The sequence below is a fragment of the Artemia sp. Qi Xiang Cuo genome, chromosome 9 (assembly GCF_049724085.1).
Source record: "Artemia sp. Qi Xiang Cuo chromosome 9, ASM4972408v1, whole genome shotgun sequence".
NCBI classification, from domain to species: Eukaryota; Metazoa; Arthropoda; class Branchiopoda; order Anostraca; family Artemiidae; genus Artemia; species Artemia sp. Qi Xiang Cuo.
In genome coordinates, this window is record NC_142802.1 from 73550468 (window position 1) to 73578201 (window position 27734).

At 36.1% G+C, this 27734-nt stretch overlaps 1 protein-coding gene across 2 annotated transcripts; it reads left to right on the forward strand.

Annotated features, from left to right (window-relative positions):
* Mon1 (vacuolar fusion protein MON1 homolog) lies at positions 1–27408 on the forward strand. 2 transcript variants are annotated; one of them, XM_089094864.1, is made up of 2 exons: positions 1–134; positions 20093–27408. In XM_089094864.1, exons 1-2 carry the CDS (start codon positions 89–91, stop codon positions 21490–21492), a joined length of 1446 nt encoding a protein of 481 aa, XP_088950990.1. In that variant the 5' UTR covers positions 1–88; the 3' UTR covers positions 21493–27408. The 2 variants fall into 2 exon arrangements, with proteins under 2 accessions (XP_088950990.1, XP_088950992.1); XM_089094866.1 differs by having other exon boundaries at positions 7–50.
* Positions 27409–27734: the final 326 nt, after the last annotated feature.

Sequence of the window (27734 nt, forward strand, 5' to 3'; positions counted from 1 at the left end):
GAGAGGTCACCATTATAGGCAAATTAATTTCAGACACAGAAAATTTAAATGTAAAAAGTCGTTGCAAACTGTTGTGGATTGATTTTGTATGCTAAAATTGACCTCTAATATCGCCTTAGCTTATTTACTTTTGGGTATGTCCTATGCTATATGTAATTTTAATGATAGGGATAAGTTTAGGCTATTTGGAATGAGGCCTAGGTAGAATTTTAGCTGAGTGACTTTTCCTATCTTAACTAGCCTACTGCAAAATATACCCTAGTTGAGCTGAGGGTAAATTTTTACCAAATCATATTATTGACTTACAAATAAAGTGAATATACCACTCAATGCCTTTAGTTATGCTCCAGAAAGGTGTTTTCAGGCTCTTATAGTCGGCTAAGCCTTTATTCTTTAGGCTATATATTTAAGGCTTAGAAAATTTCATGGGATAGGCCTAACTTTCAACTTTGGGGAAACAGGTAAATTTTTTGCAGTTCATATTATTGACTTACAAATAAAATGAACATACCAGTCAATGCCTTTTTATGCTCTTTACAAATACAATAATCATTTTTGTCACAAATGGATTTGACCCCACCCCTGTATATACCAATTCAGAGCATATTTGCACATTAGGGGGGGGGGGGGGGGTAAAGGGTAAATTTTACCAAATCATATTATTGACTTATGAATAGAGTAAACAAACCACTCAGTGCCTTTTTTTATGCTCTTTCCAAATATAATAATTATTTTTGTCGGAAATGAATTTCACCCCCACCCCTATATATACAAATTCAGGGTATAAATTTGCACATTAGGGGGGTGGGGGTAAATTTTATTTTGGATGTAAATGGGAGGTAAGTGTGAAATTTGCCCCCACCCCCCTAATGTGCAAATATATATCCTGAATTGGTATATATAGGGGTGGGGGTGAAATATCATTTCTGACAAAAATGATTATTATATTTGGAAAGAGCATAAAAAAGGCATCAAGTAGGATATTCACTTTATTTGTAAGTCAATAACATGATTTGGTAAAAATTTACTGGGTAAAGTTTAAACTTAACTCATTTACATCAGAAATAAAATTTACCCCCATCCCCCTAATGTACAAATATATACCCTGAATTGATATATAGCCTATAGGGGCAGGGTAAAATTCATTTGTAACAAAAAGGATTATTTGGAAAGAGCATAAAAAAGGAGACTTAATCCTTTGACTATTGGAAAAAATTACCTACTTTATAAGCTTATATAGAATGGTACTATCCAATCTCCTTATAATTAAAACCATTTTAGTCATCTAGTTGGAAAATTTGGCCCATCTGTATAGGAGAAATCTATTTTTGCCAACTAGTTGACAATAAATGTTGCCCCAGCAAAACTTTTCTTTTCCAAATAGTTGACTAATAACTTCTCTCCAGGAACACTTAAATTTGCCAACTAGTTGACAATAAATGTTGCCCCAGCAAAAATTTCATTTTCCAACTAGTTGACTAATAATTTCTCCGCAGCAAAACTTCATTTTGCCAACTAGTTGGAAACAAACATTGCCCTAGAAAACAATTCATTTTCCAACTAGTTGACTAGTAACTTCTCCCCAGCAAAACTTTATTTTTCCAACTAGTTGACTATAACTTTTGTCCAGCAACACTTAATTTTGCCAAGTAGCTGGAAACAAACATTGCCCCAGAAAACAATTCATTTTCCAACTAGTAACTTCTCCCCTCCCAGGAAGTTCCCATTTCCTTTAAATCTTTCTTTATGACATCCTCTCACCCCAGGCAAAGGACAACCTGCTTTCCTTTTAGCCCTAGACAGTTGGCCAAAAAGGAAAATCTGTGGCAATTTGTCATCCTTCATCTGCAGAATGTGCCCTAGTCATCTCAACTTTTCTTTCATTATAGCCTTAGAAAGCAGGATTGAACCACATTTTTGTACATCCTACTGGTTGAAATATGGTTAGTCAGCCAGGTACCCAGAACAATCTGTCGGCAATTTCTATGGAAAACATCTAGCAAATTGTCATCCACTTTTTGGAATTTTCTTTTAGTTTTGTTTATATTGATGGGATCATCAGTGAGGGAGGGTTGCTTTGTTGTCAGGATAACAACCAATATATTGAAAAAGAGCATGAAGAACATTGTTATTTTTATTGTATTAGCCTACCATGTTTTTTGAGAAGTGCTGCTAAACTGAAATTTTACCATTATTTGGAGATTTGACTAATTTACCCTTCTATTCTTAGAGATGTATGCACTCACAGTTTCAATTAGCCCAGCCTATAATAAAAAGGCCAGGATGAAAGCCTATTGAAAAAGAGAATTCCACCCTTTGACTATTGGAAAAAATTACTTTATAAGCTTATATAGAATGTTACTATCCAATCTCCTTCTAACATCATATTTATACAATCCTAAAAAGGGCTTATCTCAGATTTCCCTCTCAATTACTTGGACTATCTGTCTTGGCTTTTTCTACAATTAGCTGTGTCTTGATGCCTACTGGATATCCATAAAAAAGGCATCAAGTGGTATGTTTACTTTGTAAGTCAATAATATGAACTGCAAAAAATTTACCAAAAAACATAGGGCATGGCATAGAATTGGGGTTGTTGAGAAGGAAACATTAAAAAAAAGTCTTACTTCATAATTTGCAGAAGATTATAGTTGACATATTTTTATGGCAATTCTACTATAATTTATCCTCCCCTCCCTAATGTCAAAATATATGGCCTAAATTATATATTTCTCATATATTTTGCCATGTGTCACTCTGTTTCAACCCTTTTACCTGTAAATTGATTCAACAGTAGTGATATCAAGAAACAGAAAAACACATGAGAAATACATTTTTTTTGCTATATGTTTGCAAATTAGGGGGAAGGGTTAAGTTATAGTGGAACTGTAGTTGATATCTGTTAACTTTGGTAAAATTCTACTTTAGTTACTGTACTTTTGGCTATCTTGGAAAACAGTTAGGTTAGGAAAATGAAACTTTCAGGGATGGGTCTACCAGGATAAAGTATGCCCCAGGAAGGTATTTTGAAGTACCTACCTCCACTTCTTCCTCTAGAGGGTCCTGAAATTTGCCTACATGACAGGTACATTTTGATGAATTTTGACAAAACATTATTTTACCTTAATTTTCAGATATCTGTTTTGATTTCTCTGGCTTTAGTTTTGAAAATGTAATTCCTGTTATTTGAGCAGAATTTTAAGCCATATCAACGTTTTTTTTGTTTTTTTTAATTCAGTAAATGTATTTGCGTATCTTTAAAACCTTATAAATTGGGATTGAGCAAAGTTGTAAAGCTGAAAAGAGTCTAGTTGTACTTTATTTAGTAAAATATATATTCTGCATGATTTTACTTTTATAATACACAGATTTTTCAAGGTCATCAAAGGTCAGGACCCTCTAGAGAGAGAAGGAGTGGATGTACTTCAAAATACCTTCCCAGGACATTTTCCTAACCTAACCCCTTTCCAAGATAGCCAAAAGTAGCCAAAGTAGAATTTTACCTTAATTTTAATTATTCCACATATTATGAACTAAGAGTTGTTTTCTTAACATGTTTCCTTCTTAATAGTGCCAATTCTAGGCTTATACCTTGTAAAATTCTAGTTTAGTCTAAAGGTTTTTCCTACCTTGGAGAACAGTTGACCTAGATAAAACTCTTAGGAATGCATCCAGAGCATTAATGGTCTCCTGAGAAAGTGTTTTGAAACACATCGGCCTACTCCCATTCTTCCTTACTTTGATGACCTAATCTTTGTATTGTAAAAGTGAAATCCTGTAAAATAGATATTTGGCTCAAATAAGGCACAAGAAAAGTGTTTCAGCCATCATACCTTTCCTTAATCCCAATTTATACCTTAAATTGTAGCTTGGAGCAATCTAAGGATTTTCTGTTTTGAAGCTCCAGAGTTGATGTTTGAAGTTGTTTTGATTGTTGTTTATTGACCAGGTGCAGTTGGATGATCAGTAGCTTCCCAGTCAAGTTTACACTCTGTCAAGGACCAGTCAGCATCCATTCTACATTTGAAATTGTTGACAGATTCAGGAGTTACCTGTATCTCCAGAGAGTTTGTTCTAATCATTTTTAATTCTTGTGGAAAAGAATTGAGTGCAGACTCTGGTTAGGGTAGACTGATTAACAAGTTTCAGCCAATGACCTCTGGTTCTTGAATTAGGACCAACATTAGGAAATAAGGCTGGGAGTGTGTTGACCTTCATTAGCTTGAAGGTTAGAATGGCATCAACTCTGTTTCTCCTGTTCACAAGTGTTGAGAGTTTCAATTTAGTTAATCTTGCAGGGTGAGAAAGTTCCTGTATGCCAGATATCATTTTGGTGGCTTGTCTGTGCATGTCTTCCAAAACTTTGTCTTTTTGAAAATACAGAGAGGCTAGAGACATTGCAACTTTGAGCTTGGGTTGAACTAGTTCTTTTGTGCAGAAGACTAATAACTTTGGGAGAGCAAATGGAAAGGTATGCTTGATCAGCCCCAGAGTTGAACTAGCACCAGACTTCTTAGCATGGGTACTGAATTTTAATTCATTGTCAATAGTAATTCCAAGATCTTGCTTATCATTGATAGAAGAGATTGGGTAGCATGAGAGAAAATTAGAGCAACAAGGATTTTGTTTTTGTTGAAATAAATGACATGATACCACTGGCAGATCCAAGGGGGTGTGGGGGGATTTGATCAATTATTGGCACCTTTGTCACATTGCTCCCCCCAGATTTTGCTCGTTGGCGCCCTTGTCACATTGGGCCTCCCCCAAGATTTCGCTCTAGATCTGCCCCTGCATGGCACTTGGCAACATTGAATTCAAGAAGTAGAAGGGTGTGATCTTCACATGACAAGGCTGGCTTAAGAAGCTTTGAGTTGTCCACATTGAGTATTAACTTACTGTTGATAGTAGAAGGAGCATCATTGATAAAGATGTTAAATAGTGTTGGAAATCTATATAAGTTTTTAGGAATCTATAAATCCATTTCTTAAATTTAGGAAAGACCCCTGATAAAGCTTAAGTTTCTGAAGAATAACAGAAGTTATATTTATATGAATCTAAACATAGCAAAAGTTTGCTGGCTCTGGACCTATTCCTGAAAGTTTTATTTACTTAGCTCAACTACTTTCCAAGGTAGCAGAAGCTTTTCATCTAAAACTAAACCAAGCCTTGAATGGGAAATCAAATGAATATGTTTTCTGTTTTGGCACCTGATTCCTTTGTTACAAAAATATATAATCAAACTTTCATTCACTTTTGAAAGCTCCAATAAAATCTCTGAAGTTCTCTGAACAAAACTTGTTCACTTTTGAATGTTCCAATGCTTATTCCTGAAACTTGCTGAAGTTTTGTTCATGTAGCTAACCTACAATGCTTGTGCCTCATGAAACCTTCATTTAGGGGTAGGCCAATGAGAACTTTTAACCTGCTTTTATAGCCTCTCTAACAGCATTTTCAAACAAAATACAAATTGATTGTAGGAGTTTAGAGATATGCAACCAAGTCTCAATTTGATTTCCAAAACCTATTGTATAATGAGAGGCTAGAGAGAGTAAAATTGCCAACTACCATGGAGGCATGACATTGAATTACAAATATCTTCATATACAGTACCAAATAATGATCTTTTATTATTTGCACAAACACTGTTGTAGAAACAGTATTGGTGGTACTACAACAGGGTTGTAGTACAAACACTACAACCCATCAATCAAAAAGCCATCCAAAAAAGAAAAAAACAACATTTTTCAAACAAAATCCAAACTTTGTTGCAGAGTGGGACAATAAATTTTAAATTACCTTAACTCACACTTACTAATGATAGGATGAATCCTATATTGGTTTCATTGCTAGTACAACATTATTGCTGGCGCCAGGGTTATGTACAAAGAAAAAAAAACTAATTGTAATTTTAATGTTGTTATATGCAAAGAACATTTGTAAGTAATAAGAGTGACGACCAGTGTTAGTGTCAAAAAGAAAAATTAGCAGTACCATTTAAAGTTTAGTAACTTTGTTTAACCCTATGCTGTTGCATGCTTGTCTTCTCAGATACTTTAAAATGAACCTCCTTAACCAATGAAGATTTCCTCTTGCTAGCTTAGGTCTGCTTTGTGCAGACTATTAACAAGTTCTAGAAAACCAAAAATACAGATTAATTGTCAGTCACTGAGCAAAAGGAGATTTGGTCCTATAGCACTAAAGGGACTAAAATATTTCATAGAGTCCAAACTCTCGAAAACGTAAACTTTTCTTAACTTTTGATAGGTAAGTCTCTGTTCAAGGCAGAGTGCCTTAATTTCACTCATTTCACTAAATCCACCAGATTCAGTGATGTAGTATGTATGACGGCACTAGACCCTTAAGGTCCAAACCGGCGGTGCTGATCTCCGTTTCGTGGCCCTTCAGCCAGGAAGTGCAATGGGGGGCTGGGGGCCAGCCATCCTGTGCTTTCGCACACCTTTCCTGCTTACCTTCCCCAGGTTTCTCCAGGTACCCATTTAGAGCTGGGTCAACTCTGGCTAAGCTTACAGAGTCACACCACTGACCCGCGTCCCAAACCAAATAACTGGTCACGCCAGGGATCGAACCCATGCCCCTTGGACAAAGATTCCTCAACCCAGCGCACGTCCACTTAGCCAGGACGGATTCAGCGATGTTAGTTAACTGACCCATCTGTGGTGTTCTAAATAGTGCACCATAGTTTGTTGGGCTACTCCCTATCCACTGAAGATTTGAACACATCCACACTGGTGGAGGTCACCTTTTTCTCACTGAGAGAGTTCCGTGAGATGACAACTTTATTGGTTAGGAACTTGTTGCTTTAAACCTTTATAAGCTGTAATCAGAAGTTAAAAAGAGGGGGAAAGAGGTTGGCATTTACAATACACTCTAGAGCAAGGTCTCCAAACTGTGGCCTGTGCCCTGGTGCAGCCCACGAGGCCCTCTTGTTTGGCCCTTGGAGGCATTTGAATCCACAAAAAAATGGTGTTACATCATTTTATTGACTTTTTGAAGTCAATGGAATGATATAGCACCATCTAACGGAAGAGTTGGCTTCCACATATAGCATTTATGGCACAGCTATTGGAGAGGATATATTCAATGAATTGAAAAACAAACTGCTGCTTAGCCTATAACTTGGACCGGGCTAACTTCAGATGCTTGGCTTTTGACAGAGGAAAGAACAGGATTCACATAAATTTTGGCTTGCTGGAGAAGGGAAGCAGATGTGTAATGGGAAACAGATTCCACAATCAATGTTCCTGCAGAAATATCTACTATTTTGGCATCCAATTCCCCCACTCCCGCTAATACATATGTTCATGTGCAGTGGATTGATGTACAATTAAATAATTTTAAGTAAAATTAATATTATAAATATAATAATATGAAATACATAATTAAAAGCAACATCTATGTTTTGATTCTTTATCATTTGGACCTTTAGTGTTTAATTAGCCCTAACTGCTGTTTGACAGTTAATGTAGCCCTCTGGCAGAAATGTTCTAGAGACTTGAGTCTCTGCTCTAGAGTCTTGGCAACTGCAGATGTTAGACTTATCGTATTTATCTGCCTTTGTGTGTTTAGCTTTCTTGAAAATTGGTGTTATATGTATTCTGAGGGAATCTTCTTAAGCCGAAGAGATTTTTAGGAAATACAGAGCAAGGGGAAAGAAATTTCTTTTGAAGGTTCTTCCAACAAACTTGGGTGGAAATTAGCAGGACCACAAGACTTGTTAGTGTCCAGAGTCTTAATTGGTTCAGGAATATATATGGTGAAGCCAACATTGAAGTTTAATATCTTATAATAGAGGCTAGCTGGCAAAGATCTGTCAGATTTAATGTTAAAAACAGATACAAATTATTTATTTGGTATTTCTGTGATGTTTTATGGGTATCTTACCTCACACCAATTAGATGATTGTCGAATATTTATTGATATTCTTTGGTGATTTGGACTGGATATATAATTGGCAAACTTATTTAGGTTGCTTTTTCTCTTACCTTAAATCGCATCTTCTAGCAACTAAGGTTGAAGAACCTGTAGATGTCGCCAGGTAACGTTGACTCGATAATCTTCATGTCAAAGTTTGTGAGTGGATTATCACTTTTTACATATATACAGGACAGTTAACAAAGTTCATAACAAGAGGACAGTTAACACAATTGCATATCACAGTTCATGAGTGGATCATCACTATTTCCATATATACAGGGCAGTTTGGTTTCCTTGTTGGGTGTCACTAGATGTATTGGTGACTGGGCGTATTTGGGGGCAAAAGGGGGCGGGTGGCACCTAATAGACCCTGCTCGATGATGCTGGCTCGTCCCACTGCGTCTTCAATGACTTGCGGCTCCAATCACGGTCAACTCCAATCTTGAAGCTATCAACTGATCTGGCCAACACCATAGATTTGCTGAGCAAATTCCACCGTGGAACTTCGTGATTGGTGAAGAAGTTGAACTTCTCACGCTTTCTGCTAAATTTTTGACACAGTTTTATGGAATTTCCTCGTGTTCTGGTGTATTCACTGTGTTCGAAAACAGGCTTGATGGTGTCAGTGGTCATCAGCTTAAATGAAAGGGTGACATCTCCTCTCTTCCTATGGTACGTTAGGGTAGGCAGGTCAAGCTTTTCTAGTTGTAGCTTGTAGGAGATTTGTTTTCTGGCAAAAGGGAGCTTGGTTGCTCTACGTTGGATCTTCTCAAGTTTCTCCATGTCACACTTAAAGTGCGGGCTGGCAACCAACATGCCAAACTCAAGATGGGGACAAACACGGGCTGTGTAAAGCTTCTTGATAACTCTTGGTTGGGGACTTGTTACTGAATGCTTGACCAAACCAATGACCTTGTTTGCCTTAGCTGCTTGGTTCGGACAGTGACTATAAAATTTAAGCTTATCATCAATTAGTGACTATTGTCTGAAAGCTTGGGCTTAAAACTTGTAAGATTTTTAAGATTGTTAAGATTTGTTAAGATAGTTAAGATTGCAAAATTTCGTTAATATTTGTTAAGTAAGATTTTACTGTCTATTTTGAGCCTTAGCAAACCTCTTAGAGTTGTTTTTGTTTTTCAGGTACTTTATCCAACAATCGTTTTTTTATATTTTATTCCCTGTGTATTTGTGGGGTTATATAGTGTAACATAAGACAAGATTTATCTCCAAAAACTGACTATAACAAGCCAAGATTGGCTGATTGTGCATTTCACACTCAAAGCAAGTTTGAGCATTTCACAAACCAGTAAAGAAAAAAAAAAATTATAGATAAGTAAAAAAAGAAAAAAAAAAAAGACAGATAGCCAACATATGCCATTATGTCAAAAAGACAAAAAATAACTAAAACTAGTATAATTTATAAAAAAATTAAACTGGTTAGTAAAAACACAAAGAGCAGGTAAATAAGACAAGGGGTTTAAATAACAAGGAAGAGAAAAACTATTGAGCTGGTGGATTGTTACCATTATTATTATTATTTAGTTTTTTGTAATATAAGTGACAAAATTTTTAAAAGAATTTAGTTGAAAATAGGCTATACAAATAAAGTTTCCAAAACTAGTAAAATAAGCTTTACACAATGAGTGGTAAAGGGGTGGGGAGGGGTGGCTTGCCAGCCTCCAAGTGCAAATTGCATTTGAATTCTTGACCGGGGAGTAGATTCAGAGAGTTTATATTCCAGAAGGGAGAGTGTAGATAACAAAAAAGCTGTGTTGCTCTCTCATCTGACACCAGAGGAGATTCATCTTTTGGGAGTGTCCTTTCGTGTGGCTAGCAAAAGAAGGGGTGAAAATAGGATCCATGTCATTGGAGTCCAACAGCTTTCTAGTTATGATCGCATTGTTCCGTTTTTCCTCCTGTATGTACTTCATGGTTTAAAAATTTAAGTCAGTCTTCTTATACTGTTTCTTTAAATTTCGAAAACCTGTTCTGAGTTGGTTTCTAATGCATTGAGAAATATTCGTGTGTCATTGTAGGATATCTCTGAATAGAGGGCATTATAACCGCAAGGGTCTAGCTTGGCTTTATAATAGTTTTTGTTCTCCAGGAGTAAGTTTCTTATCTGGATTCCACCATCTACTGAGGAAAAAGGATTTACAGAGGCTTAGAAGTGATTACTTTGGATATTGTAAATATCTGATGTATTTAACTGGCCGCTTCAAAAATAGAAATATTTTATCTCCCTATGGTGTTATTGATGCTTGCACTTAACTGGCCAGTGTGGCATCCAATATGATTGTGAATTCTAATAGTGTTATTTCTTATTACTGACCCCCTAGTTTGTTTTTTCCAGTATGATACTGGTTAAATAGTTTTTGCTCATAGCAATAATATTGTTGTTTATTGTTTTGTGATGTGCTGGTTTTTTTTTATTGTGTGTCATGTCGATCATGATATTGTTGGTCTGTTATGAACTGTTAATACAGTTTGATTATGATATGTTCTTTATGATATTGTTGTGTTAGTTTTTTTTTCTTTTCTATTTTTATTATTTTACCGTGTCACTATCTATGTTCATTTGTGGGTTATAAATAAATAAATAGTAGCCCTCTACTGGGCGTTCTCCAGGGCTTTGTTGTCAATTTTATGTTGGGATGAAGCAGAACTCGTGCCAAATTCTAGGTAAAAGAATAAAAAATAATACGGATTTCGACTTTACTGTCCCTACTGGTGGTGCTGATCTCTGTTTCATGGCCCTTCAGCCAGGAAGTGAAATGGAAGGGGGGCTGGGGGCCAGCTATCCTGTGCTTTGCCACACCCTTTCTGTTCACCATCCCCAGATTTCTCCAGGTACCCATTAGAGCTGGGTCGACTGGTCCCCAAATTCTAGGTGAAGATGGACAAAAGCTATCTAAAGCTTCAGTACCACCGAAAGCTTTCTTGTTGTAAACAATAGGTAAACAAGTGTATGTAAACAATAGGCAAAATTCATAACTTATAGCCATTCCCCAGGTACTGTGGGGGGGGGGGCATGACAATTTTTCCGGAACATCTCTATATGAAAAATAGATTCGGCAAAGAGAAAGTAGAACAAATTTCGTATAGGACCTCTGACAAATTTTCCCGTGTAAAATTTCTTCTTGTAAGTTCATCCCCGGAAACTTCCCTGCCCATGGAAAACTCCCCCACAAAAAATTTCCCCTCTCCAAAAATGTCTGTTTACTAACAAATACAAACACCTTGCGTAAACAATAGGCAAAATCCATAACTTACAGCCCTTCCCCCAGATTTTGGGGGGTCATGTCATCTCCAGAGGCAAGGCCGTATCCAGGGGGAGGGGGTAGGGGGTTTGACGCCCCTCCCCTCGAAATGTTTGCCCGACTCGTAAAAACGTAAAAAAATGAATATAATTTTTGTATCCCCCACCAAAGAAAAAAATCCCTTTGTAGCCCCCCCCCCCCCCCCGAAAAAATACTGGATACAACCCTGTCCAGAGGCACACTTATTTGATCTTTCAGCTATGGTAAACAAATTGAATATCTCAAAATTTTGTTTGGATGACTTAGGGGGAAAAAGTGCGTAGGAGGGCAGCTAGGTGCCCTCCAGTATTTTTGGTCACTTTTAAAGGGTACTATAACTTTTAAAATTCGTTCGAACGAGCCCTCATACGATATTTTTGGACCATTGGTTTGATACCATCACCCTGGCGAAAAACCCCCCACAAAAAACAAAAACAAATGAACATGCATCCGTGATCTTTCTTCTGACAGAATACAAAATTCCACATTCTGGCAGATGGGAGGTTGAAACCATTTAAGTAGGGTTCCGTGGTATGCTGAATTTGATGGTGCGCTTTTCATTAAGATTCCTTGACTTTTCGGAGGTGTTTCTCCCTTTTCTCGAAAATCACGCATATTTTCTTAGGCTCGTAGCTTTTGATGGGTACATTAAATTTAATAAACTTTATATATTTGAAATAAGCATAAAAATTCAATTCTTTTGATGTAATGAGTTACCGTGAATGTCTGAAATCTAGTTAATGTCGACATTCACCGGTGAATGTTCGTAATTCCTTTTTCTCTGCTTGGATTCAATTAGCTTTGCGAGGCAGCTTTTCAGTCTTATGCAAGCTATCATGGTAAAAGTTAAAGTTAGGTTACGTTAGATTATGTTACTTTATGTTAGGTTACGCTAGATTAGCTTAGGTTAAATTTGGTTCTAAATATAATAAATGGGTTAAAAACCTAATCTAACCTAACCTAACCTCACCTAACCGAACCTAATCTATTCTAACCTAACCTGTCATCATCAGACCTTGAATTAAATTGAAAATTTGACTGGCAACGCTGACAAAATCCAAGGAGGAAAAAAAAGGTATTTCGAACATTCACCGGTGAATGTCGACATTCACCAATTTGCGGACATTCACGGTAACATATATATTGTTATCAAAATCACATTTTTAGAGTTTTGGTTTCTAGGGCCGAGTCGCTCCTTACTTACTGGTTGTTACCACGAACTGTTTGGTTAACTGATCAGCCTTGGAAAGCACTCTCAGATGGGACACTGGCGGCGGCACAGACATTAATTTCAAGATTACCTCGTATACATATTTATGAGATCCATATTACAAGACTTCGACGACTTAAATGGAACATTTTTCTTATGACTAAAGACTACCCATTGAGAATCTTCAGAACCTTTATAGATTCGGCTGCAGGCAAAGTATGCATTGCACTGACTCCTGAAACTTCGCCATCTAGTACCCTAACTAGCTTGATTCTGTTGTAGCTGAATCACGGGGACTGTCATGGCACTTGCATCTATCGATACAGATTCAGCAGCCAGAAAGGCCAAACCCATGTCTCTCTATTTTACTCTCAACTTGGAGAAGATTTTCAGGGGAAACATACGTGGGTCCAGATATGTGACGATCGTGACGAGTGCGATCTGAGCAAGGCCTATAAGTCTAAAAGGCATTTATACAGTCAAGCCCTTTGGATGTCCTCAGCAACATGTGAAAGTCCACCCTAATTAAACGTATTTCAAACAGTTCGTAGTAACGAACTGTAAGTAAGGAGCGACCTGGCTCAATGGTCACCGAAACTCTAAAAAACGAAAGTTTGATACCACTAGATACACCAAAAGAATCAGATTTTAATTTTGATTTCAAATATATAAGTTTCATCAAGTTTATTCTTACCTATCAAAAGTTACGCACCTGAAAAAATTTGGCTGATTTTCGATAAAAGAGGGAAAGACCCTCTAAAAATGATAGAACCTTAATGAAAATCACACAATCATATTAAGCCTATTAGAGAACCCTACTGTAGAGGTTTCAAGCTCCTATCTACGAAATAGTGGAATTTTCCATTTTTTGCCAGAAGAAAGATCACAGATGCGTGTTTATTTGTTTCTTTTTTGTTTTTGTTTATTTTTTTCCCAGGGGTGATCGTATCGACCCAGTGGTCCTAGAATATCGTGGGAGGGCTCATTGGAACGGGAATTAAAAGTTCTATTGTCCTTTTTAAGTGAACAAAAAAAAATTGAGGGCAACGAGGCCCCCTCCCACGCTCATTTTTTCCCAAAGTCACCCGATCATAGTTTTGAGATGGCCATTTTATTCAACATGATCGAGAATTTGATAACTATGTCTTTTAGGATGACTTAATCCCTCGAAACCCCCAGGAGGAGGATTGAAAGTTATGAACTTTACCCAATGTTAACATATAGTATTGGTTATTGGGACCCGGCTCAATGGTAACCGAAACTCTAGAAAACGGTATTTTGATACAAATAAATACATAAAAAGAATTGGATATTAATGCTGATTTCAAATATATAAGTTTCATCAAGTTTAATCCTACCCATCAAAAGTTACGCGCCTGAGGAAATTTGGCTGATTTTCGAAAAAAGTGGGTGACCAAAAAAAGTGACAAAAAAAAATGGAGGGCAACTAGGCCCCCTCCCACGCTCATTGTTTTCCCAAAGTCACCTGATCAAAATTTGTAGATAGCCATTTTGTTCAGTATGTTAGAAAATATTATAAGTATGTCTTTTAGGATGACTTAATCCCCCGAAGTTCCCGGGAGGAGGGCTGAAAGTTATGAACTTTACCCAATGTTAACATATAGTATTGGTTATTGGGAAGTATAGAGTACAGACGTTTTCAGGGGAGATTTTTCCTGGTAGTGAGGGGGGGAGGGTCGGGCAGGGACGTACGCAGGGAGGGGGGCCTCCGGGCCCGGCCCCCCCGAAATCTCACGATTTTTTTCATTTTCCCATAATTTTCCGATTTTTCTCACAGAATAATGGGTTTGAAGGATTTGCCCCCCCCCCCCCGAAACAAATTGCCCCACCCCCCCCGACACAAAGTACTGCGTACAGCCCTAGGGTAGAGGGGTTTATAGGCGGATCTTTCCACGAAGGAAGTTTTCATGGGGGAATGGACATTTCTATAAAGGGGACGCCCGACTTCCCAGCATTATTTAAAAAAAGATCAGAAATTATTTATGAAAAAATCAGCTTTTATAATGCATCAGCAGCAACATCAAAACTTTAAACGAACAGAAAATATTACATATATGATTGGGTTCACCCCTAGTCAATACCTCACTCTTTAAGCCAAAGATTTTTTAGTACTTTAATAAGATCTATTTATTATAATTAACGGCCTTTGTGATTAAGAGTTTATTTTTAAAGAATAGGAACAAAATTCGAACTTTCGCTTAAAGAGCAAGGTATTGACTAGGGGGCGAACCCCCTAATATACTTATTAAAAATACATTTATATAGAAGTTCGTTACGTAAGTTAATTCGTAAGTTACGTATATTTATTACTAATAAAAACGTTCGTAAATAAAATGAAACAAGTTTCGAGAAATCCATTTAACCAAATAAAAGTAAATTAATATGAAAATTTTGTTTTAATTATTCATGTACTGTGAGCCAAGATCAAAACCTGCATTTATTCAAAAACGTTCAAAAATTAACTAAAAAAAACAAGTTTTTTTAACTGAAAGTAAGGAGCGACATTAAAACTTAAAACGAACAGAAATTATTCCGTATATGAAAGGGGTTTTCCTCTCCTCAACCCCTCGCTCTTTACGCTAAAATTTTTATTGTTTTAAAAAACAATGTTGTGAGACAGAGTCAAAATTTAGCGCAAAGAGCGAGGCGTTGAGGAGGGGAAAGCCCCTTTCATATACGGAATAATTTCTGTTCGTTTTAAGTTTTAATGTCGCTCCTTACTTTCAGTTAAAAAAACTTGTTTTTTTTTATTTAATTGAGTCTAAGTACAGGCTATGCCATCTTATGGATATAGGTATATATGCTGTGCATCAGCATATAAGAGTCAATGGATTAAATACATCATTGTTCTTCTTCTCGGCCATTTCCGGAGCTATTTTCTATGTTGGATCTTTTCTGCAGGACGTTTACCGGTAGAAAGCAGAAAAAGCCGAAAATAGTCAAAGCATTTCAAATATCGTTTTCGATATCGATATTGTCGTTTCGATATCGATATTTGCTCCGATATTTCAATATCGATATTGAATATCGCCCAACACTACAGGAGTCATTAATGTTCATATTGACAAAGATTGGCCCAAGAATGATTCCTTGTGGGATGCTACTGATTAAATGTTCATAGGAAGAGAATTACTGTCACTGTTGTCACAAATCATCAATCTTTGATACCTTCTGGCTGAAACTGCCCCAATTCAATTAGTCACCTTATCTGCTTTTAGTTTATCCATGTGGTAGAAATTGTCCACTTTAACAAAAGCTGTGGGATGGGCAAGCAAATAATGTCAGCTAGGTTATTCATTTCCAAGATCATTGCCATGTGAATTATAGAAGTAGAGAAGATCAGTATCAGTTAATCTACTTCTATGGAAACCATGCTGGATGTTGCTAATTACTTACTTATTTTTCATCTAGATGTTTTGTGAGGACATTTTTAATAATGGTTTTTATAACTTTCCATCTGACACAGATTAGACTAAATGTCTAATATTTTCATACTATGGGGGAAGTATTGACTTTTCTCCAGTCCTCAGGCAAAGATTTTTGGACAGGGATTTACTAAAAATTTCTTCCATGAAGTGATAGATTTGTAGGGTAGTCTGCTTAAGGAATCGAGGGTGAATGCTTTTAGTGCTGGTAGTTTTATTTATTTATTTATTTTTTTGTAGACCTACATCATCAGATTTTTTTCTATTGACTTTGGAACTATTTTTACTGTTGTAATAAAAATAAAGATCAAAATTAAATAAATTATTGTAAATGAAACATGAGTGTATGTTTTACTGGGATGTTTAAAGGCTACTGTTCCATAATCTATGAAAATATTTGGAAACTGCTTATACTTGTATTAAGTTTAAAGTATCCAAAAAGTGGCTGGTTCTCAAATGGCCCACCAAGACTGGCAATAGGTTAGGTTGGATTGTGCCTTCTAACCCCTCCCCCACCCCTCTAGATTTTTAAATATGTCTTTCTGGGGTTATTCTCACTGAAGGATGTCATCTTTGGGCATTTTCATTGATAAATCTCATCTGAAACAACTCATTGCAGAACTAACCTGCCTTTGGCCAAAGCAGCTGTGGATGCTCCTCCTCCACCCTGTTTCTTGTTAAATCCTTTACTGTGCCTTTTACCAGTCCCATTTAAGGACATAGTGATTTTCGTTTAACCCTGGCTGGATTGCCAAAAAGCACAGTTTGTGGCAAACTAATATCCTACACTAATATCCTTCATAGGTCCTGTTTAAACCAGGACCTAACTATATTAATCTTTTTTTTCATTATAGCCCTATATAGCAAATACGGTTTTTGCGTGTGGATTGCAGTGTTGCAGTCAATGCGAGTCAATGGTCAATTAGCAATATAATGTGGTACTGTCAGGTTATAATATAAATGGTGTATGGTTTAATTTGCCTATGTTTAGTTCATTTCAAAGGTATATTCATATGTGTGGGCAATGCTTTTGGTTCCCAAAAGGCTAATGGGCTATTTTGGTAGCACAAAGGAATTTTCAGCTCACCAAAGAAGTAATATGTTTGCGCTCAGGAACTTTTTGGCCTTCTCTGAGATTGTTTTTTTTAAGGTCTGAGAATGTGTTTGAATGATTTCAGTGGATTTGAAATAAAAATTGAATTATATTTATGTTCAAGTGTTTGAAATGTATTCTTAAATACTTTTCTTGCATAAACCAAACACAAATTAAATGCTGTTTTAAAGCATTTCAACCCCGGCTGTATCTCCCCGTGAAATATGTATTTCAGATTCTTCTGAAAGAAAGGATGTCAAATCAGAGGCGGTTTCAGGGGACGGACAGAGAGTTTGCCCTGGGCGCAAACATTTTAGGGGAGTACAATTTCAAATTATAAGTTATAATCATGTAGTTTTTATATTTAATTTTTGTTAAAATAAAGCAGAGGGCGCAGTTAATATATGAAAATATTTATTAAATTATTAATTAATTAATAAAAACAAATTAAAAAATAAACAAAATGATAATTAAATAATAATAATAAAAAATGAAATAAATTAATTAATAAACTGAAAATAATTTGTTAATAAATGAAAATGTTGTTAAAATTTGGCCTGAAAATTTTTGGGAGACAGGGGAAGGGGGTGCTAATCAGGATTTTGTCCCGGGCCCAAGAGCGACTAGGACCGCCACTGTGTCAAATTAAAAATTTGTAAATTAGTTAAACAAAGGTGCATTTTTTCAAAATTCATTACAAGAGGGATTCCTTAGAATTTATTTGGTTGAAAGTATACATTTTAAAATATCTCTTGGAACCTTATCTATATCCAAGTATTTTTATATATTGAATATTTTTATGCTCAAAATACTCATTTTTAAGTATTTTATATTGAGAGCATGCATGAAAAGTGTAAAGCCAAGAGAACTTTAAATACCTTTGTGCCTTTTTACTATTATTTGAAAAAAACTACGTTTTCTAAAGAGTTAAAGAGGCTGAGTTACAAGGTCGAACCTTAAAACGTACAGGGATTAGGAGGCACAGTTGGGGCTACCACCCCCAAACCCCCCGCTTTCGCAGCCTTTAAATATAAAAAAAATTTCTTTAAACTGAAAGTAAGGAGCGACATTAAAACTTAAAACGAACAGAAATTATTCCGTATATGAAAGAGGCTGTGCCCTCCTCAACGCCTCGCTCTTTACGCTAAAGTTTGACTTTCTCACAACTCTTTTTTTAAACAATAAAAACTTTAGCGTAAAGAGCGAGGCGTTGAGGAGGGCACAGCCCCTTTCATATACGGAATAATTTCTGTTCTTTTTAAGTTTTAATGTCGCTCCTTACTTTCAGTTTAAAGTTTTTTTTTTTTTTTATTTAAATGCTGCGAAAGCGGGGGGTTTGGGGGGTGGTATCCCCCCAACGCTGCCTCCTAATCCCTGTACGTTTTAAGGTTCGACCTTGTAACTCAGCCTCTTTAACTCTTTAGAAAACGTAGTTTTTTTCAAATAATTTCTGCACGTTTTTGTACAGTTTATTACTTATTATTGCTTGACTAACTGTTAGCTGATCGTGTCAGGAGTTAAAGTTGGGGGCTGCCGCCCCCCAAACCCCCCGCTCTTGAACATTCTTGTGTTAAGGCTTTTAATTCCTGAATACTCAAATCACGTCGTACAGGGTGCCTCCTAATCCCTGTACGTTTTAAGGTTCGAACTTGTGACTCAGCCTCTTTAACAGCCCCCCAACTGTGCCTCCTAATCCCTGTACGTTTTAAGGGTCGACCTTGTAACTCAGCCTCTTTAACTCTTTAGAAAACGTAATTTTTTTCAAATAATTTAAAAAAGAAACTGAGTTTCTTTTCAAAGTATATAAAAAAGTTGCTCTGATGGTGAATCGAACCCGAGTTTTCCGCCTGAAAGTCTGAAGTCTCAGCCGCTGGACTATACAAACACAATAGTAATTGTTGTTTAGCAAATAGAAGGTATTTTCGACGCAAGCAAATTCCCAAAAATCTTGATATGTGGTTTTTGGAAAACAGTGATCAGATTGAGCTGAAATTTCGACGATAAGCTCCCAGGCCCCAGGAAAGCTTATCCTCTAAATTTCAGCCCGATCAGACAACGTTAAAGGGGGGGTTGTGGAGGGAAAAATTAACATGGGCTAATATAGGAAAACGAGGTTTTTCGTAAATGTAAATTCGGGGGATAATTTTTTCGGTCTGAAAATATCAAAAGGCCCTAACAGGTCGAATTCTGCTTCGAATGAGTCCTCATTCAACCGGATCCGGTGCCAACTGTGGCCTGTAGGCGTGGCTAACAAAAAAAAAAAGAAATGAATGGTAAGTGGCTATATTTGGTTTTTTGAAAACAGGGAAGGAGTGATCGGTTTGAGCTGAAATTTCGAGGATAAGCTCCCGGGCCCTAGGAAAGCTTAACCTCTAAATTTCAGCCCAATCGGACAACGTTAAAGGGGGGCTGTGGTGGGAGGGTCCAAACTTCCGGCCCAGTTTACCCCATGAAGATAAAGTCGGAGGAGGATGAAATTTTGCAAGTTTCTTAGTTTGAGCTTGGGCTACAAAATGCAATTACCGCCGTCTCTCTGCGACCTCTAGGACCTGAAATCGCTTAACATTGTGGTGGGTCGCCTCTTTATAGAGGCACAAGTGTGCCTCCTTGATCTTATGTGGTCTATATTTTGCTAAATATATTTAATTTTTTACATTGTTTATGAATGACACATTTCACTTTTGATTGGTTTTTAAGGTTTTATTGTTACTTTTTGTTGTGTCTGTTGTGTTTTTTTTGCCGTTTTTTTTTTGTATTTACTTGACATAAGAAGCGTATTAAACACGCCTAGAGAATATGATGGACTTCTTGAAATGAATATAATCTCATGATTAGACTGCAGACAAGCTTTAATATAAGTAAAAATCTATTTACCTTTTATTTCATTTACCTTTTATTTCACACATTTCACTTTTGATTGGTTTTTAAGATTTTAGTGTTACTTTTTGTCGTTTCTGTTTTTGTTTGTTTTCTTTTGTCTTTACATGACATAAGAAGCGAATTAAAACTACTAGAGCTTATGATGGACTTCTTGAAATGAATATAATCTCATGATTAGACTGCAGACAAGCTTTATTTTAAGTAAAAATCTATTCCCCTCTTATTTTAGCTATGGATATTCCTGTCACTGAGGAAGCCACAGGCTCAGAACCTCTTGAAGAAGGTGGAGATCAACCACTTGAATCGCTAAGTTTGACTGAAGCAGATGACGTTGTCAAAGACTGTATTGAGCAACAAATAGCTGATACTTCTATCAGCTATCAAGACAGCTCACTCCCTGTTAGCTGGAAAAATGCCAAAAAGCATGTTTTTGTTTTAAGTGAAGCGGGGAAGCCGATTTATTCTCGAAAGGGTGAGGAAGAGGCCCTTGTTACGCTATTTGCTGTTATGCAGGCAATATTTTCTGTTGTTGAAGATGAAGGAGATTGTGTAGAGTCTTTGAAAGCAGGAAGCTGCTTAATTGTGTTTCGAAAGCAGGGACCTTTGATATTTGTTGCTGTTTCAAAGGGAGCTGAAAGTGAAGCACTATTAGCAGCCCACCTGCATTATGTGTACAATCAGATACTAACAGTACTTACTTCAAACCATTTGACAAAAATATTTAATGAAAGGCGTAATTATGATTTAAGAAGACTACTTTCAGGCTCTGAAAGACTAATCAACAGTTTATTGAATTATATTGAAAGTGATGTATCAGTCCTCTTAAATTCTATTGTCTATTTAACTATGCCTAGCTCTGAAAGAGATACTATTTCCAATGCTATATCCAGCACATTCCATAAAACAAAAACTGTTGTTTTTGCTATTCTTATGGTTAATAGTCAATTGGTGACTATTGTTAGGATGAATAAATATCTTCTCAAAGTGACAGATTTGCATCTAATTTTAAATTTGATCAATTCAACAGAGAGTTTCAAGGCTGCTGAGTCATGGACCCCAATTTGCCTCCCTGATTTTGACCCTTCTGGATTTCTACATCTTTATGTGTCTTATTTAAAAGAAGGCTTTCCTATTTGTTTAGCTTTGATAACAACAGATCGAGATTCGTTTTATAAACTTTCAGAAGGCAAGTGTAAAATTGTTGAAAGACTTGAGAAAAATAATATGATAGAAAATATTATGAAGCATTTTTCTGAACCTCTTAACTTTCTGAAAGGGGTTGACTCTTCTGATATAATTCACTTTGTTTATAAAAATCGTAGTTTTTCACAAGCTGTTATTTCAGAATATGGTTTATCTTACAGAACTGAAGAGGACAGGCAAGAAATTTTGAATAATTATATAAATATATATCATAACATAACAACGACCCCTAGACATCAGAAACTTTTGCTGAAAGGGGACAATAAGGAAATAACAGTTGGATGGAGAACACAGTCCTTTGAATTGCTTGCTACTTTTATTCCGTTATCTACCAAAGCTCAGGTTGTCAGTGCTATTAATAACTTATTGAAGTGGATTAAGAAAGAAGAAGATAAAGTTTTTCAGTTACAAGCTCCCTCATTTTGAAATGGTTTCCGATTTCAGTAAATACAAAAGGTGATATTTCTATAAGTTATTTATAAGTTTTTTAAAGTCAATGAATTGCTCTTCCCTGAATAAAAAATATTTTATTCTTTACTGGGACGCAGAGCAGGGGATAAAAGAATATATCCAATTAAAAGTAAATTAAATGAGTAACTGTTTATTTTAATATCAATTATTAAAAAACTTAAGGTAAACACATCCCCTCCAAATGCCACAGTATGATATAGAGGAGAGATAACCAAAAAAATCCACAAAAAACAAATAATTAACATTAACCTCAGAAGGGGTTTAAAAAACAAAAGACCGCATCAACATCATGTACCCTGCTACCACTAACTTAATACTCAACTCCTTCCTTAACACACTTCAATCAAAATAAAACAGTAAATTTAATGGTTAAATACCAGTTTAATATATCAACTATGCATCCTATTGAATTGAAGTCTTCAAATACGATTCAAATCGTATTTGAAGACAATCAATAATAAAAATCTTTTATTCCTTCGAGAAACTGCCTTGGACATAATGGAAACGGATTTCTAGTCTAAAAATAGGCTTTAAACTTCAGACACCTTTACTAGGGTCAATAAGAGTTCCAAAAAGTCCATGGGCAGACATTGATTCAAAGCAATCTTGCCCCAAGAAAATTTGCATACTTTTGGACCCAAGCCTGGTATATTAGTCTTACTTGCCTCGCGCTTTCAGCCCTTGGATGAGGTAATTTGAAAGGTGTTATGTGACATTTTTTGTTAACCTGAGATTTATAGCCCACCTCCTCAAACCCATCACACTTTATAGAATTAATCATTAGGTTGAACGTTGTTTCAAAGCATCTTCACCTCTAGAAAATTTGCGCATTTTGGACCCAAGCCTGGTAGGCCTATATTAATCTCACTTGCTTCACACTTTGAGCCCATGGATGCGGTAATTTAAAAGGTGTTATATGACCTTTTTTGTTAACCTGAAATTTATAGCCAATCTCCTCAAACCCATCACACTTTATAGAATTGACCATTAGGTTAAACATTATTTCAAAGCACCTTTGCCACTAGAAAATGTGCACATTTTGGACCCAAGTCTTGTCAATTAGCACTACTCGCTTCACTCTCTCGGCCTTTGGATGCAGCAGTTAAAGGCGTTCCATGACACTTTTTGTTAACCTTAGATTTATAGCCCACCTCCTCAAAGTCGTCACACTGCATAGAATTTACCCAGTCTGTATTTTTGTAAATCCTTTGCCAATCAAGATTCACAATAATTTCCATTTTTCCCAGATAATTTGCATCTCCTTTTATCCCTTGCCGAAAGAGTTGAAAATTTGAACTGGTGATGTCAAAATTATTTATACCGTTTCAGCAGTGGACGAACAAAAATTATGTTTGGTTTTTGGACTTTAAACTTTTTTTTAGGTTTTTAAACTTAACGTGGTCGTTTATGCTAATACTGGCATAAACAACCACGTAAAGTTCAAGAACTTAAAAAATAGTTTAAAAGTGAGGTGGCACCAAGCGGCCTGAGGCCAACAGAGCTGCGCACGGTCCTCCTCGCACCCTCCCAAGAAGTTCAAATTTCCTTTGAATCCTTTCTTACAAACTCTTCCCACCATTTACGGATGACCATTTAGGAATGGCTTGCTTTTCATTTCGCTCTATGTGGATCGGCGAAAAGACGATCCTTGGCAATCCGTCATTCTTCAACCGCAAAACGCGTCCTAGCCATCTCAACCTATTTCGCATTACAGCCCTTAAAAGCAGGATAGAATCGTATGTTTTGTACAGCTTTCTGTTTGACATTGGTCAGTCATTTACTGTTTGGTCAGTCAAGCGGATGCCCAAACAATCCGTAGACAATTCCTGTGGAAAATATAAAACAAGTCCTCCTTCGTCTTCCGAAGCCCCCACATTTCAAAACCATACTTGACCACTTTGATCACTATAGCTTCCAATATTCTTCTTCTTCTTCTTCTATAAAACAGCAGGCGGGCTTTTCAGTAAAACTATTTAGCCCTTTTCCTTTTGCTTCACTCTGTGGGCTACAGAGCAACTGGCTTGATTGCCTCATATTTATTAGATATATTCAGATATCTTTCAGAAGATCTTTCGACTCTAGGAGTTCAAATATAAGTTGATAGATGTCGATTTCTATGCTCTGTGTGCAGGTATAGTTGGCTAGGCTCTTGGCTGATAGTAGGATTTTGTGGTGTTTGAAGTATTTTAACAGTTTACAAAGCAAGGTATGTTGTGCAGACGTCAGCATATTACATTCAAATAGGCAATGGTCAATTGTTTCATTATTCATATTACAATGCCTGCAAAGAGGGGACAGGGGAATTGAACCACTTGAATTAGAAAGCTTATATGAGAATGCAAGGAAATTTAGTCCATTTGTTCCAGAACGAATTCTATGATAAATTTTGGAAAGATACTTATTGGGAAAGGGGGAAAGGATAGGATTAATCTTATTAAAATTAATATCTGATAGCCTCCATCGGTAAATATCTCTAATTGGGATTGGTCTCCCACTTGGCTGGTCAATATTTATAGCATTTTTTGCTATTTCATCAACCTGATGATTACCACTTATGCCAGAGTGGCTAGGAATGTACTGAAAGTAAGTTTTTATGCCACTTGAAGCAAGATTATCAATAATACTGAGACAATGATAAGTGTCAATGTCCAACTTATATTGAGGAGCTGAGGCCAGCAACTCAAGGCTTCATAAAGAGTCGGAATAGATGATAATATTATTCGAATTTTCAATCAAAGGTTGGTTTTGCTTAAGGTGTTCTAATGCCATGATTATGGCATTTAACTCAGCAGACATTATAGATAAATTATTAAATAATCTCTCGCCCATTGCAATTTTCAGGTGAGGAAGGAAAACACCACTTGCAACCTTCTCATTCATTTTAATTCATTCTAATCATGGTTCATTCATTCTAATCATGGTTCACAGACTTATCTTCTTATTCTTCCAAACTTGTTGTACATTTTTCAGTTTTTCGGTCTTATGTATTGTGGATGACATTACAGCTTCGGAATTACCACAGACCACTTGTATTAGACGTTTTGAAATTATTTAGTTAAATACTATATTGACACAACGTAAACACATTTTTAAATATGGTGAAAGCTCAGTTTTAAAAGTTTAGATAACTTTTCAGGTTTTAATACTTGTAAACAGGGTTTTGAAGAAGATAAATATGCCGATATAGTTCCCCTAAAATTATAATGTTTTCTTCCTTTAATTTTCAAAGTTAAACTCTTGTTCCAGAAAGTTTTTTTAAACTAAAGTCAATGATATAAATGGTTGAAATTTTGGGGATAAATATTCTTAGAATACCACTTCAACCTCCCTTCCTCAATGACCAAAAATCAAATTAAGAAGAATTTAAAAACTCTTTGAAATATAAAGTAACCATGGTGGTCTGGCCCAAGGAAGAAGCAGAAACAGCAATTCATAGAGGTTGTTTTAGCTCCAAAGGCGTAGCTCCAATTATTTTCCTTTAATCCTAAAGGTTCACTTTAAATGAGTCAGGTACTGAGTCTTGAAAGATTGGTATGTAGTCAGATCTTTCAGTAGTTTCCAAGATAAGCTCAAGGTGTTTCGGTCCATAGAGTCCAAATTTTAAGGGGAGGGGTTCGAAATGCCGAAAAATGTTGCTTTTTTACTATTTTAGGTTACAATTGTCCAATTGCAATCCCTACTCGAAACTCTCAAAACGGAATCTTGTTAACGACAAATGCATCAAATAAATCAGCTATCATTATTGATACCAAATTTCTGGATATCATTAATTTTGAATATGCTCATCAAAATTTACTAGCATAAGCAAATTCGTCTAATTTTAGGAAAAAGAGGTACCGTCAAAAATATCATCAACTTTCGCCTGTTTCAAAACCTACAAGCAGAGGTCTCAAGACCCTATCTGCAAAATTCCGTGTTTTACGCAAACCAATATTTCAGTTCCGTGATGCCAATGTTTCTAGACAAGAGAAAAAGTCAGTTCGACAGGACAAATGTTGAGGTGATATGGCAACGTTGGTATGTCAAATAAAAAGCAATGGAGTCGGAGGTCGTTTAATTTCACTGACTCCAGGGCCAAAGATTCTGATGCTTCTGACTCTTAAAGTTTTTTTCCCAATGTTTCCACTCCATTAGAAGTTTATTAGGACCGACTTGGATATGCAGTTCTGCTTACAACTTTCCTGAGCAGTTTTGTATCAAGTAAAATAATATTCTTTTCTACTTCAAATCACTTTATCTTCTGAACTTTGTTAACCATGTACAATGGTCAATGTTGCCAGCTTTTGTGAGACACTCAGAAAGGCTGAATTCTCTCGCTAAGTTTTAACGCTAATCAAATCACGCTAAACTTTGAAATGTTGGTCGTTGCTTCAAGAGCCTAGCAAAAATATCGACAAAATCGCTAGTAATTCTGTCATTGATTATACAAAAGCAGAGCAAACAGTAGGCTTGGGAAATTACCACCATGACGTCAAAGTTAAAGAAATAACTCAGGGTTAACGGCAAATTTTTGTAGAATATTTTTTTTGTCCATAGAACTGTTTTCATTATTGCCTTTTTAGGCGAAATTGGCCAAGTGCCATGTCAATAAAGGCAGCTTTCCGTTCCAAAATTCGATTTAACTCAGTTTCTATCTTAAATTACCCCCTTTTTTAAAATAAGTTTTCTTTAATACTCTGCTTCTTCCAAATAATTGAGGACTTTTTCTGGCAGCTTCGACCTTCAACGGGGATTTATAGGCGTAAAAGGCTAGTTGGGCGCATTATAAGTGGCTTTGTCAGGTCCAATTCGGCGATCCAAGATCTATCTTCACTGACATGGTCCTTAGCCAATTTTGCCTGAAAAAGCCATAATGAAGACATGGCTTATCTCTATGCTTGAATTGCAATTCGTTAGCTTGATGTTACGTCACCCATTGTCATGCAGACGAATAAAGGGCCGTTCTGTTTTGGATCAGTGTTGACAAATTGTCGGCCAGCTAAATTTTGTCTGAAACGAATACAAGCTTCTTGTTCGAAGGACCAACCATTGTCAGCAACACCAATAAAACTCATTATTGTAAATATTTTTAGGGAGGTATTCAAATGAGTTTCGTAATTCCGATAAATTTCCTAGGAAGGTATAAAATAATTTCACTTTAAATCGGATCGGAAAACGTCTTTTGATCGTTTAACATAATTTGCTGTCTTTTGTTAGAACTTACCTTTATAGTGTGTTGATAAACTATGTTTATTTATGTGTTAATTCCGGCCTGGTACTTATGCCTTAATGTGTGAACGTGATGCCACATTCACTTAAAGTTGTATTTTCTTTATAGTTTAGGCTTCGTCAACTTCTTATTATTGATTGTACCTCAAAGGCGTTATCATAATTTGTTTGCCTCATACCCGAACCATGGAATAATCATACCTGTTGAAAAAAAACACAATATGCATGATTGTATATGTATTTTATGTATGTATTATATTGAATATATTATTGGCGTTGTATTCATTTGTAATTTATGTTTTATTCAAAACTTTGATTGTAACATAGCCCAGGGAAAGCTCTTTTAATATTCCCTTTGCAAGTGCATTTTGGCTGTTTAGTTCGAAATTTAGATAATGTCCGCCAATATATTATGTTCTTTTCTGGAACTCTTGTAAATTTATTAGCTGATTCTTATTCTTTTTAAATATTTCTTCTCTTATAGTAGTTTCTATTCCCTTTATATCTGATTCCTTATCTCTGCTTGTTTTAAGCTTTAAGTTCGTTCTTTAACACTTATTGATTTTTTTTTAATTTAAAAGTAAAAGGAAACAACACGGTTGTCCCTTCTACACTTGTAATAATCATAACGAATTAAGATCTCTTGATATCCAGTTTTTTGGAATGAAAACAATTAATCATAATTGATTTATGGAGCATGCTATAATACAAAAGCATCATTACTCTCTCCCCGGCTGCTGAAATGTCGTGCTTGGTGGATAGTGGGTCCATAAAACTTTTAAGCGGATTTGTAAACTCTTTTTTTTTTTAATCAGAAGCTGTAGTCCCGCTGACTTCCCAATGCCATAGCCACGAGAAGTTCAGTCGCACCCAAAGGAAGGCGTGGACATACAGGATTGTGCTGCATATACGAGATCCAAGTTCGTGTTTTGTTGCATTTATATCTTAAATTATATTCTTTGAGATTCCAGCTCGAGGCTCAGAGTAAA